This window comes from Geotrypetes seraphini, chromosome 7 (assembly GCF_902459505.1).
Source record: "Geotrypetes seraphini chromosome 7, aGeoSer1.1, whole genome shotgun sequence".
Classification (NCBI taxonomy): Eukaryota; Metazoa; Chordata; class Amphibia; order Gymnophiona; family Dermophiidae; genus Geotrypetes; species Geotrypetes seraphini.
Window position 1 is genome coordinate 6,535,023 of NC_047090.1, and position 14,342 is coordinate 6,549,364.

At 42.0% G+C, this 14,342-nt stretch overlaps 1 protein-coding gene across 2 annotated transcripts in view; it reads left to right on the forward strand.

Moving 5' to 3' along the window:
• The window catches only part of CWF19L1 (CWF19 like cell cycle control factor 1), a 36,393-nt gene that overhangs the window by 5,650 nt on the left and 16,401 nt on the right, over nucleotides 1-14,342 (forward strand). For both annotated transcript variants that reach the window (XR_004540124.1, XM_033952133.1), the window contains exons 5-8: nucleotides 1,578-1,792; nucleotides 6,007-6,125; nucleotides 6,701-6,785; nucleotides 12,215-12,358. Coding sequence is in view for 1 of the 2 variants with exons in the window: in XM_033952133.1 (XP_033808024.1) it covers nucleotides 1,578-1,792; nucleotides 6,007-6,125; nucleotides 6,701-6,785; nucleotides 12,215-12,358 (563 nt within the window). In the remaining variant the exon portion in view is untranslated. The remainder of the gene's footprint in view (nucleotides 1-1,577; nucleotides 1,793-6,006; nucleotides 6,126-6,700; nucleotides 6,786-12,214; nucleotides 12,359-14,342) is intronic.

Below are 14,342 nucleotides of genomic sequence, written 5' to 3' on the forward strand. Positions count from 1 at the left end.
AATGACTTGCTGATACGAGAGAGCAGAACTACAATATTTTGATAGAAAAAAATGGGAAGAGGATAAAAACAGATGGAAGGGAAACAGGCAAATTATCTAAAAAATGCAATGCTAATGGAAGGGGACAGAATTCCATTACCATCCTTAAAATAACTATCGTACATCATACGCATCTTTTAAAAAGAAGTTGCCAACTTGCTAGGGTGGAGTTGCTCTGAATATCTGCTCCTGGTGTTAGACCAGATGCAGTACCCCTTATTTCTAAGGTTGTAAACTGTAGAGATGTCAAAGAAATGCTTACATTTAATTCATTAGTTATGAGTTGATGCCTGACAGCAGTAAAAGTCAGGGTATTGCATTTGGTAGGCTCTTGTCTTGAGCACCTTAGTGTATCTCATTTTTTTTTTTTTTTTCAATCATCTTTATTGAGAAGTCAAGGGAGAACAGAAACAACAATATACTGTAATGCATAATACTTTTAGTGGGGTGGCTTGTACAGGGGAGCGATTTGTTACCTTGTATGTTTGTATTCTGTTTTATGCTATTGGTGATTGTACACCCTTTTTTTGGGTCACAGTATGTTAGTGTATCTCTTTAAGTTCTTTATGAATTAAGATTGAATATTTACATTGTTCAAAGTTCTTATTGCCTAAGTAATTGCAAACTGCTGTTTTATTGAATGTTTCATATCCCAAGGTAAGACTGTCCTAGGAGATCAGACCAAAATCTGTGGCCCAGTGCTGAAAATGTTCGCTGTTTACTGATAACACTTAAAGCCCAATGTTTATAGATTTTCTAGGCTGGAAAAGGGGTGTCCAAGTTGGGACATAGTCACAGGTTACAGCTTATTATGCAAACGGTTGTAATTCAGTCATCTGAATGCACATAGTTACTCTCTGGCATGTTGAGATTGTACCTGAGGGAATGGAGGGTGAGTCACCCAATGTGCAGAAATGCAACCTGTGGTAATTTTGCCACGTGCGTACATTAACTACCCAGATGCTTAAAAAAAAATTATTTTTTTAGCAGGAGGAGCAAGCAGGAGGCTTGTCTGGGACTGGAGAGTTAGGGTGTTCTGTGCTAATCGGAGCTGACTTAATTGGGAGTCGTTGCTGCCTACATAATGGGTGACAGGAAGGGCTCACATGCTAATATATACTAATTGCAAAATTAGAGCATGGTGGTAAAAATGTCCTTGGTGTACAGGAAAGACCTGCATAAAAGCATACTAAGGCCACTTTTTACTGGTGTTTGGCAAAAGGACCCCTAAGAGAATGAAGGGTGAAGTCATTTGTCTAAGGTCACAAGCAAACATTGGTGGAAGAACTGGGATTTATCCCTGCCTTCTTTGGTTCTCAGCCTGTTGCTCTAACCAGTGGCTGCTTTAGAAAGAAATTTGCTTTACTCTGGATTTTTAAAGGATCAAAAATTAGAGTGTAGAGGGAGTCTCTGGTTTTCAGTGGGGAGGCTGAGCCAGGATCTGTCAAGAGTGAAACCCAGCACCTCACCAGTCCCTGCATACGTTGCTACATGCTCTTTGCTGGTCATACCTGTAATGGTACTTTATTTCAACGCAGGCCGTAAAGGTTTATTCACTGGTGCATCCGGTCTGCAGATTGCCTATCTCAGCGGCATCGAGTCCCAGAACGAGCCTTCCCCTGCATTTGGCTTCACTGCCAAAGACACCACATCGCTGAAAGTAGCGTTAACCTCCAACTCCAAATTCAGAGGTGTTGATATCCTGCTGACATCCCCCTGGCCAAAAGACGTCTGGAACTATGGGAATAACCCTGTACGTATTCATATTTTATATTTCTCATTACATTTGGTTCAGCAAGATATTCTAAATATGTTTTCTGACCAATTTGATGATACGTTCTGCTTTAATAATTTAAAAGTAACTCAATACGTTTTCCTCCTCAAACTATAATTTTGGGGATTTGGTTTCTTATGGACTTTGAAAATATCAGGAAGGTGATTTTATAACAGGAGGCAGGAAAGGCACATAGGTACATAATGTTGCACCTGTTTTGTAAAGCCAATATATGCAGCTGTTTGCCTTTTTAAAAAAAAAATAAATTTAACCCAAGGAAGCAGGTGCTCATGTTTCTACTTAGGTGTAAGACTGGCCTTTTAGGCCAGATTCTCGAAACAGCGTCGCTCATGGCAGCCACTTAAAAAAGTGGCGCCAGTTGCGTGTCAATCACACAATGGTGTCATTTCGAGAATCACAGCCACGGCAGGAAATGTTGAGACCAGGTTTTTAAAGGCCTACATTTCCAGTGCTTATCTTTGACAGGAATCATGACTATGGAGGTGCCTAAGGTTACTTCCAGTGTTAACAATGCCTTCTGTGACATTAGGTGTCTTTAGGCACTGCCTTTGCTGGAGGCGCCTCATTTCTTTTTAGGAGAAAATAATTGATTTTAAACAATGTGATCAATTACTGTGCCAACTAAAATCAATTAGTTAGGTGGAAGTATGGCTCATACTGTAGAATGTGGGCCTTTATGGATATCAGTACATGTATATTGTTGATTTTGTGGTTTTCTCTCTTATTTTTCTTGTATTTTTGAATACTGTACATTAGAGAATGACACGGTGAAAAAATTGGTCCCCGTCACCGCCCCGTCCCCGTCTCACCATCCCCGTCACCGCCCCGTCCCCGTCTCACCATCCCCATCACCGCCCCGTCCCCGTCTCACCATCCTCTTCACCGCCCCGTCACCGCCACTGCCACCCCATTCACCGCCCCGTCACCGCCACTGCAATCCCATTCACTTTTCTTTATTTACGTATAAAGGAAACATTCTTTAAAACTTTAAAACTTAGTTAAATATTTGTTAATAACTATACAAAAACAAAACACGCAGAGAAAAAATTAATTAATATAAATTCCCTGACTTCCCTGCACTGTCCCCCCTTGAAGGTCTGTCCCCATCCTGAAAGCCTGATGCCCTCCCCCCCCCCGACGTCCGATACATCCCTCCCCCCGAAGGACCACCGACTCCCCAACAATATCGGGCCAGGAGGGAGCCCAAATCCTCCTGGCCACGGCGACCCCCTAACCCCTTCTAGGCATGGACCTTTTCTATTTGGACAAAAATTGACAGGTATAATTCTGCTCAGGCTTTGAGTTCTAATCAAGTAGGTCTCTAGAGGGTCCTCATTTGCAGTGGAGTAGGGTCAGAGCATTTTAAGCCACTGGACTGCACTTGAGAAATCAAGTGCCAGTTGATACAAGTTAGAATCAAATATTTGGCATTTTCTGAACTAACTAGACTGAAGCTGGTGTGTGACATTTTTCTTTTACATTGGTTTTTGTTTTTGTCTAAAGAATGATGATAGAAGGTGACAAGGTGCCTATGCCATAAATCTTAAAGGTGTTCCATGCACATGACCTGGATGATGAGTGGAATGGGCATAGATGGCAGTGTTACTTAAGGCTTTTGTTTATGCTTATAGATTTTATTTACGATTAATATGAACCACAATGGGTACAGCTTTTAACATTTTTGATTTGATTTTCTCATCTCTTTCAATGGTCTTGCCACTAAGAATCCTCCTGGCCACGGCGACCCCCTAACCCCACCCCGCACTACATTACGGGCAGGAGGGATCCCAGGCCCTCCTGCCCTCGACGCAAACCCCCCTCCCCCCAACGACCGCCCCCCCCCAGCCGACCCGCGATCCCCCTGGCGACCCCCACGACCCCCCCACCCCCCTTCCCCGTACCTTTGGTAGTTGGCCGGACAGACGGGAGCCAAACCCGCCTGTCCGGCAGGCAGCCAACGAAGGAATGAGGCCGGATTGGCCCATCCATCCTAAAGCTCCGCCTACTGGTGGGGCCTAAGGCGCGTGGGCCAATCAGAATAGGCCCTGGAGCCTTAGGTCCCACCTGGGGGCGCGGCCTGAGGCACATGGTCGGGTTGGGCCCATGTGCCTCAGGCCGCGCCCCCAGGTGGGACCTAAGGCTCCAGGGCCTATTCTGATTGGCCCACGCGCCTTAGGCCCCACCAGTAGGCGGAGCTTTAGGATGGATGGGCCAATCCGGCCTCATTCCTTCGTTGGCTGCCTGCCGGACAGGCGGGTTTGGCTCCCGTCTGTCCGGCCAACTACCAAAGGTACGGGGAAGGGGGGTGGGGGGGTCGTGGGAGTCGCCAGGGGGATCGCGGGTCGGCTGGGGGGGCGGTCGGAGGTTCTTGGGGGGGGCGGTCGTTGGGGGGGAGGGGGGTTTGCGTCGAGGGCAGGAGGGCCTGGGATCCCTCCTGCCCGTAATGTAGTGCGGGGTGGGGTTAGGGGGTCGCCGTGGCCAGGAGGGTTTGGGCTCCCTTCTGGCCCGATATTGTCGGGAAGTCGGCGGTCCTTCGGGGTGGGGGTGCGAGTGGTCCTGCCGGGGGGGGGGATGTATCGGACGTCGGGGAGTCGGCCGGGCAAGAGGGCTTGGGCTCCCTCTTGCTCCGATCGCGGGTGCGGGTGGGAGCGCGTGCGAGCGGTCGTTCGGGGTGGGGGTGCGAGCGGTCCTGCTGGGGGGTGAATCGGGCGTCGGGTGGTAAATAGCGGTTCCTAGAAGGGGGTACATTGGCCCGCGGGGACAAACCTGTTCACCGTTTCCGCGGTCGGTGAATGGCCTTGTCCCCGTCACCGCAGCGACTGCTAGTTTTCTTCCCCGTTTTCGGCGGTGACCCGCGGCTTAAATGCGGTGGCCGCGGGTAAACCGTCACCGTGTCATTCTCTACTGTACATCGCAGCTTTGTCCAGTTTTAGCTGAAACCCAATCTCCACCAAAACTGTCTGAAAGCTTTTGGTGGAAACTTCAACTGCAACTCGTTACTTGGTTGAATCCAAAACCAAAACTGGAAACTCAAGTTTGGTTACTTGAATGTGAACCAGTGAGAGCCGTTAGGGTTTTTCAGATATTGCAGTCTGCATCCTTCTGCTAAACCTACAGTATCCATGCCAGAATGTAATAATTTAAATAATGAAAGACTGTATTTTCACACATTGACCACAACTAATGAAAACAGAAACTAAAAGCCACGGTGCTTTTATAGTGGCTGACTTTTCGCTGTGCTCAGAGTGCTAGCTGATGTCATAACTCACGCTTAGATTACTGCAATCTACTCCTTACTGGTATCCCTCAGTGTTGCTTCTCCCCCTTGCAATCTGTGCAAAACTCTGCTGCGTGACTCATCTTCTACCAACCTCGCTTCGCTCATGTCACCCCTCTCCTTAAGTCACTTCACTAGCTCCCTATATGCCATCGCATACAGTTCAAGCTCTTATTGCTGACCTACAAGTGTGTTCATTCTGCTGCCCCTCAATATTTCTCCTCTCTCTCCTTATACACCTCCCAGAGAACTCCGTTCCTCAGATAAGTCACTCTTAGCGTTACCCTTCTCCTCCACTGCCAATTCCCGACTTCGTTCCTTACATCTAGCTGCCCCCTCTGCCTGGAATAAATTACCTGAGCTTGTCGAGCTCCTTCCATTGTTTAAAAGCAGACTGAAAACCCACCTTTTTGATATAACCCTATTCCTCTGCCCTCCAACCCAGCCAGCTGATTAACTGTTCCCCTTAACTGTATCCATGACATCTTGTTTGTCTATCTTTCCTGTTTAGATTGTAAGCTCTTTCGAGCAGGGACTGTTTTCTTACTCTTTGTGACTCTGTACAGCGTTGCGTGTGTCTGGTAGCGCTATAGAAATAATTAGTAGTAGTAATACAGCTTGATAACCATCTCCCTTAGTGTTTTACAAGGTTCATGGCAAGAATTAGTACAGAACTTTTAGCTAATTAGAATTTTAGTTGTAAGATTGCTTTTAGATTTCTGTGAAATATTCTCTGGCAATTTGCCATCTCCTTGGAGGACACCTATGTTAATCCTGAAGTGCTCTGTCATCGTACATAAGGTGTGTGTAATAACATTTGTGAGCTATTGTGACCTAGCTGGATCCTGTGGTGTGTGCTTTCCAGGGCTGAGTAATCCCTCATACCTTTTTACAGGGAGAAGTGGACACCAGAAAATGTGGCTCTGCCCTGGTGGCTGGTTTAGCCTTGGCTCTGAAGCCGAGATATCATTTTGCTGCATTGGAGGGGGCATCCTATGAGAGACTACCATACAGGTGATTGAGGCTCTTGAAGGTTTGTCTTTAATGCTAGATCTGGTTATGTAAAACTCCTGGTGTAGAGAGCAGAGCCATGTGATAAATATAACAGGGGCCAGTGATTATATTGATAGTACCTAAGTCATTTTGTATCGGTGAGAGCTGATGGTCAGTTAATTCAGCTGTTCATGAGAGGGTAAGGGTGAGACTATCCTGTCAATGGTACCCATCCCTACCCTACCACATAGCTCTTTCTATTTTTAGTTTGGATGGATTGCATGCCCCTTCTAAGTGCCTATAACTGGGAGTCTTGTTGCACCCCATTCTAGCCTTTTCCCTCTTTTCTGCTAACAGACAGGACCTTTCTACTGCAATGTCACAGTCAGCTAAGAGCATGAATTGGGGCTGTGAGTGGTGGCTCGTCTCATGAGCCCTTGGAAATGAACCTAAGTCACCTGTACAGCTGCACAGAACAATAACTACCAGATTGTTGTTTGAAGTGGAGAAACAAAGCGTTTTCTGACCGTTTTACTTCCTAGGGCTGAATTGATACCAGAGCTCTGATTTAAATGCCTGTTTCTGATATCCCACAGAAATCACGTGGTACTTCAGGAAAATGCACAGCATGTGAGCAGATTCATAACTCTAGCAAGTGTGGGCAACATGAGCAAGAAAAAGGTAAGAGGGGTCTGCTATCCTAAAATGAAACTGCTGAATCATTGAAACTGGATGTGGACTAGCAAGGGACTCGCACTGGTGTAGGAATCCATATTTAAAAAGTAAAAACAGAGACCACAGTAGGAACTTCTCAGCTCACGTACGGTGAGGAAACAGATCGCCTTATTGAACATAAGATAAGAAGTTGCCTCCACTGGATCAGACCAGAGGTCCATCGCGCCCAGCAGTCCGCACCTGCGGCGGCCCATCAGGTCCACGACCTGTCAGGTTTTCTTGATTTAGCCCTATGTCCCCTTATTTTTTTATCTATATTCTTTCTATACCCTATCTGTACCCCTCAATCCCCCTATCTTTCAGGAATCTATCCAATCCCTCTTTGAATCCCCGTAGTGTACTCTGCCCGATCACATCCACGACGGCAGACTATGGACTTTTCCTCCAGGAACTTGTCCAAATCTTTTTTAACCTTCCTTATAATCTTTTAAATCTGACCTAAAAATGTTTTTCCTTTATGATGCATATTCAAACAAAAATCTTCCCATGCTCTTGGAAACTCCATCCCGAAGCAGTTTACAACATGCTTACATAGAATACATATAACGTTAAAACATACTACTCTTCGAAAATCTGAACAATGTCTAAAATTTCTGTTTTAATTGATAAAAATTGCACAGTAAACTTAGCCAGATGACAGTACAATAAAAGGGTTTTTTGTTTTTTTTTTTGCATATTTTCCATTAAGCCTCTTGTGAGCTATGGGGAAGGATGTGCAGGAGTGCACGTCAAGCTTCAAGTTTGTATTTATTTGCTATCCTGCCCAATGGGGATCCTTGTAGGCGGCTTACAATCTTAATTTAATTAAACACATAAAAGGATGGTTTATTAGAAAGACATGATTTTAGGGGAAGGAGGGCAGAATTACAATAAATATAGGAACGTGGGGAGGGGCTGGTAAAAAGGGGGTGCTGCGTATTCATATTAAAATTTTAACGTTAAGTTTTTAAAATTCTTCATGAACGACCACCACTTTCTCTGGCTGCAACCCTAAAGGTTCATGTGCCAGGATATCCCCTTCGTTCAAGTAATCAGGCATGACTTGATGTTGCATATTTTAAGCAGAGGGACTCGATCTTTATGGTCAAGGGACCTCAGTTATGGAATTGAGAAAGATTGAGTTTATTTAGAAAACTTTTAAAAAGCACATCTGTTTTCTCTGGCATTTTTATCAATTAAAACAGAAATTTTAGACATTGTTCAGATTTTCGAAGAGTAGTATGTTTTAACGTTATTTGTATTCTATGTAAGCATGTTGTAAACTGCTTCGGGATGGAGTTTCCAAGAGCATGGGAAGATTTTTGTTTGAATATGCATCATAAAGGAAAAACATTTTTAGGTCAGATTTAAAAGATTATAAGGAAGGTTAAAAAAGATTTGGACAAGTTCCTGGAGGAAAAGTCCATAGTCTGCTGTTGAGACGGACATGGGGGAAGCCACTGCTTGCCCTGGATCAGTGGCAAGGAATGATGCTACTATTTGGGTTTTGCCAGATATTTGTGACCTGGATTGGCCTCTGTGAAGACTGGATACTGGGTTAGATGAACCACTGGTCAGACCCAGTAAGACTATTCTTATGTTCTTATAAAGTGTAGAAGTGTACATGAATGGAAAGTGAGTTCCAAGTGTAGGCCCATTCATGAAAAAAATGTAAGTAGGGATGACTAAGCGAATATGTTCTGAGGGATGGAGAGCTCTTTGTGGGGTATAAGGAGCTGTGAAAGTTAGGCTGGTTCATTTGATTCGAGTGGTTTAAAAACCAGTAGTGATGCGATGAGTGATTGATAACCAGTGTGAGTTTTTTAACAGTGAAGTAAAGTGGTCAGACTTTCATGCGTTGCGATTAAATCGTATGGGATCATTTTGAATGTTTTGTAGTCTTTGAAGATCTTTTGGTTCCTTGAACAAGGAGCTTACAGTAGTCTGGTTATTGAATTGTTTTGTTGGTTTTTTTTACAAATCTTTATTCATTTTGCATCATATAACAAGTGTAACAATAAATAACAGTTAAAATTGAATACAACACTTGTAACTTTATCATATTCAGCATTAAAACATTATAATTTTAACCCAATCCCTCCCAACCCAACTATAATCTATGCATTCACAAAACTCCTTTATAATATTCTTTATTATTGGTCTAAATATTAATAAAATTATAAAATCTCTCCCCCATCCCTTCCTTTTTATTGTATTTATACTGGAAAATGGTATCAATTACAATGTCTAGTCAATGGCCCTCAGATTTCATTAAATTTATTACAGTTCCCTCTTTGTATAGCAATTACTCTTTCCATTTTATAAATGTGACATAATGAATTCCACCAGAAGCAATAATTAAGTCTACTCCAATTTTTCCAATTAAATGTGATTTGTTGTATGGCGACTCCTGTCATGAGTGACCTAGTATAATCTTATCTTCTATTTATACGTTGCTCATACCTATACAGGCTCAATGCGACTGTAAAGAGAGGTAAGAGGGGAGAGAAAGAAGAGGTGGATAGATAAGAGGGAGAGGAAGGGAAAGGGAGAGAAGAGAGGGTAAAGGAGATTAGTATCGAACAGATGGGTTTTCAGTTTTCTTTGGAAGATGATGTGGCAAGGTTTGGTTAGGTACTTGGAAGACAAAGGGATTGAGGGGTACAGATAAGAGTAGAGGTAGATTATAGGGATGGGATTAGAGGTAAGTTACAAAATTAATCAGGGACCACTGTTCAGGCACTAGGCCTGATGGGCCGCCGCGGGAGCGGACCGCTGAGCAAGATGGACCTCTGGTCTGACTCAGCGGGGGCAACTTCTTATGTTCTTAAGGTTCAGTTCTGGTCTTTTCCGTAAGGCCAGTCCAAGTTTTGACTCCTAGAAAGGTGAGTATGGAGTGGAAAACTCGTTTATAGTGAAGATCTTTAGTGGATGGGAGATTTAGGGCTCCTTTTACAAAGGCACGCTAAATTGCCGTGCACGCTAGCCGCTACCGCCTCCTTTGGAGCAGGCGGTAGATTTCCGGCTAGCGCGCACTAATCCGGTGTGTGCGTTAAAACTGCTAGCGCGGCTTTGTAAAAGGAGCCCTTGCGGGAAGTAGACCATGCTGTTGAGAAGAGTAGCAGCCAAATCGAGTGAAAAAAGAGCTCTTGATGGTATTTGAAATGTTCTGAGTCAAAGGTCACGCTAAGTACGCATGGGATGGAGCTATTGGAATCAAAAATGATTTATTTTCGACTTTATCTGGGTTCAGTTTCAATTTGTGATGGGCTAGCCATGCTGTAATAAACCACAAGCTGATCTTTATGATGACAATTTCTAATGTGGCGTGTTTGTATGTCGTCCGCATAGACAAATAGTGTAAATCCTAGAGATTGTCCTAGTGTCGGTAGTGGGGCTAAGAACAAATTAAAAAGGAATAGGTGATGGAATAGAACCTTGTGGTATCCCAGAATCGAGTGAGAAAGGAGTAGAGATACTTCGGAGGTACGATTGGTTAGGTAAGATCTAAACCAACTGAGAGCTGTGTCTTATCCCTAGTTCCTTCAGCCTGTCAATGAGTGCGTTATGATGATGTCAGAGATGAGCATTTTTGATCAAAATGAGGTCGGTGCAAGGAGTAAGGTTTCTGTGTTGTGTTTCCTAAAAGCAGTTTGGGGTGGAGCAGCGATTGAAAGGAATTGCATGTGGGGAGGTCAAAACACCACTTCAACTAACTAAGGATAGGGACACAAACAATCGCCATTTACCTCAAAATGCGCCCTAAATCAAACATTCAAGGGTCTTATGAGACACTGCAAGGCCACCCCTCAGTCTGAAAAAAAGAAGACATGGGAAAAAAGTGGAGAAAAAGCCTCAGTTAAGCTTCATATGGCTAAAAAAAACTCCACTTATGTGTCTTCACTAAATCCAAAACAGTGGTGAAAAAATGAGGCACAATTGCAGCCCCCCAAAAAACACCTCGCATCCAGCACGCCAAAATCTCACATACAAACATTGTGTGAAAAAGGATTGCACAGTCAGAAATATTGCAATTTGAGCAAGGAAGAAAGAGGGTTTTCTTGCTCCTCCTGTATTGCCTTTATTTCGCTGCTGTATTTGCTTGTTTGGGCTGTTTGCCATTCTCAATAAAGACATGTTTAAAAAAGAAAAACTTAACTGTCCACGAAGTCCCAGCTATCTCCAGTCAGGCTTACTTGCAAGCCCCACTACCCAGGCCTCATGAGTAAACAGCCCACCCAACGGGGAAATCTCCGTTTCGCTCTTGCTGCATCAGGGGTGAAAAACTTTCTGCATCCAAGGCAATCCACCATGACCCTCCGTGCATATCCTTCACAGATTTTGTAATCAATGCGATGATTGTATTTTGGAGAAGCTTTTTGAAATTGCTGCTTTTAACAGTAACTGTAACTTTCACCCCTGACACCCTCCTTTTCTGAACCCACATCGGGCTCTTATTGAGGTCCCTGGTGTCTAGTGGGGATCGGGCACAGTCACTCCTTCTCTGTTAAGGACTCGCTATCCGAATTGCCCCATGACCTCTAATGGTAGTCTTGGGGTAACGTCGCAGTATGACAACCCTCCCTCCCCCAGCGATAATCCTGCTGTGCAGATACCGTTAAGGGAAGGAGCAGACAGTAAGTTCATGCTAGCAGATCTGAATGCCAAATGAATGGGCGCCCTCAGGTGAAGCACTTGGAAGGCTAAGATGATGCACTTGAATTTAATATGTGAAGGTTTTGGCAGCCGGTGATGAACTTTCAACAATGGGATGGTTATAGTCACTCTTCCAAGTGTGACATGCTAAGCTGAACTTAACTGATTCCTAGCTAAGCATTTCCTTAATATGTGTGGTAACATTAAGGTAAGCAAATCACCTTCTATAAGAGTGTCTGTGGAGAACAGATTTCCTTTAAAAAGAATAGTGAATTTTTGACTAATGAAGAGGATGAAAACAGTTCCAAGAGCCTTGTGAAAGTAATCGCCAAAAGGACTTACAACCCCATCCAGCCACATACTGGAATATTTTCCAAAGAAGCATTTCTTCATTGCTGAAGCACAGGAGTTGGGTTTTTATTTATTTATTCATGGTTTACCTGAATTTTTCCTTGTCTGTCCTAGCAGATTCACAATCTATCTAATGTACCTGGGGCAATGGGGGGATTAAGTGACTTGGCCAGGGTCACAAGGAGCAGCATGGGTTTGAGCCCTCTGTCAGGGTAATGAGGCTGTAGCTTTAACCACTGTGCCACGTTTTGACAACAAGGCAAACATTTTCTTGTAATAACAAATGCCTAGGGGTTGTGGGATTATATTTATTTTCAGATTCTACCTTGGGCTGTCTTTTAAGGGTAAGGCATTTGATCACCTTCATACTTCTCTCTTGATCTCCGCAGTACCTTTATGCATTTAACATTGTACCACTGACCCATATGGACCCTGCAGAGCTAGTGAAACAGCCACTAGATGTCACTGAAAATCCATACAGAAAGTCTGGGAAAGACTCAAACAAGGCAAAGCAAGCCACAACCATAGAAGAGGTAAATTAAATGCATGAAATAGCGGATGGGGCATTTAGGGCCTAGTGAATTGAATCATTGTTCTTGTGTGTTTGTGTGTGCAGGGAAGGCGCTCAGAAAATTGGGCCCTGAATGCCATGGTCTGGCGTTTTTAACGTGGACGGTTCATTAACTGACAAAAAATTCTTGGTTTATAAATCTTTATTCATTTTCTTATGTTACAACAAGTGTTTCAAATAAACTCATTAGAAACTTGAATATACACACTTGATTAACTCACATATTAACATCAAATTTAACATTTCTTTAAAAAATTAATATTATATAAAGTTATAATATTATACAAGAAATCTAAATTTATATAATTCTTATTGAATATAATAATCCCTCACCCCTCCCTCCCTCCCAATCAGTAATACATATAATCTACTTTATTGTAAATTCATTCTAATATTGATATAGTATGTAATAATCAGAAATAAAATCCCACCCCATTTCCATGAGTATCTGATGCCTTTAATTTGAATGAAGCAGAGCACTTTTTATTAACTAGAATAGCAACCCCCGCTTTTTTCCCTATAGCTGGTGAGAAAAAACAGTGCTTGACCCAACCTCCTTCCAACTTATTAGATTCAATATTTGAAAGGTGGGTCTCCTGTATGAAGCATATATCCGCATTTTGCCTCTTTAAAAATAATAATGCTTTTTTCCTTTTTATCATATGATTCAGACCATTAACATTCAAAGATAATATTTTAAGATCCATATATATATTTATAATATATTTTATCCAAAATCAAAAAAATAATGATTTTTACTAGTAAATTTTCCCCATACACAAAGAAATTTATGATATTCCCAGATACACCCATCCCCCGTCTATATCCCTCCCTCCCACCCCCTCCCCCCATCCCCAATTAAATACGAAAACTTGGATACGCAGTATGAGGTTAGATATAAATAACTCCCTCAAGCTTTTACAGAATTTGACTTTAGTTACTACCAGTATATTATTTCAATATAGCACTAAACTGTTTCTTGAATCCAGCAAACAAAAAATTTTTTTTTTTAATTTTTTTTTTTTTCACCAAACCTCTAAATCATAAACACAAATATTGATGTTTAAATTTCACCTAAGAGATATATTATCCTTTTCCCTTGACTGATTTAATTATATAATTATATAATTCCTATAAAGTTTGCAATAATATTGAACCCAGATATATCTCTACAAATAATTTATTATTTAGTAATTGTATTATATTATATTGTAATTATATCTCTTTACAAGTTATGTTAGGCTTTAAGAATAATGGGTCTTGAAGAAAGCTATCTGATTCAAATCTTATCTTAATGTATAAAGTAATCCTCCATAAATCTTACCTTCATTTAATTCATGAAAGGGAATCGAGAAGAATATTTCCAAACCAAGATAAAACATCCCTAAACGTTAAATTTCATACTCGCTCTTTTTTTTTTTTTTTCTCTTGGAGGATATGACTTATATAAACTCATTAGGTATACATTTTTTTTTTTAAGCTGACTTTGAAACGCAACCTCAAAACGGAAGTACTTCTTATAACAGGAAATACTTCATTTTAACCAATCCTATTATACTTCACGATGTATTTGGTAATATTACTAAAGATTTCCTCCTCCCCTGTAAGTAACGCCTCTTGTTTATATATAGCCAATCAATGCCTCTCCCTCCTGAGGTTAACAAATTCATTTCCTTTGTTAACAATTCATTTGGATCTCCACCATTACCACAATCTTGCATGCAAGTATATTTTTATCTAATAGTTTGTAAAATTTTCATTACAGAAATGTAAGATCATGTTAATCTTTATGTGGTTTTTTTCCCCTTTCATTTCTGTTTAGATTGTTATTCTTCTTATAGTTCCATGCTTGTGCTTGTGCACTTACACGTGCGATTCTATTCCGTTGGAATTTAAAACCAATCCATAAAAGTTCTAAGTCTTAACCGAAGATCTTTTTCATTTCT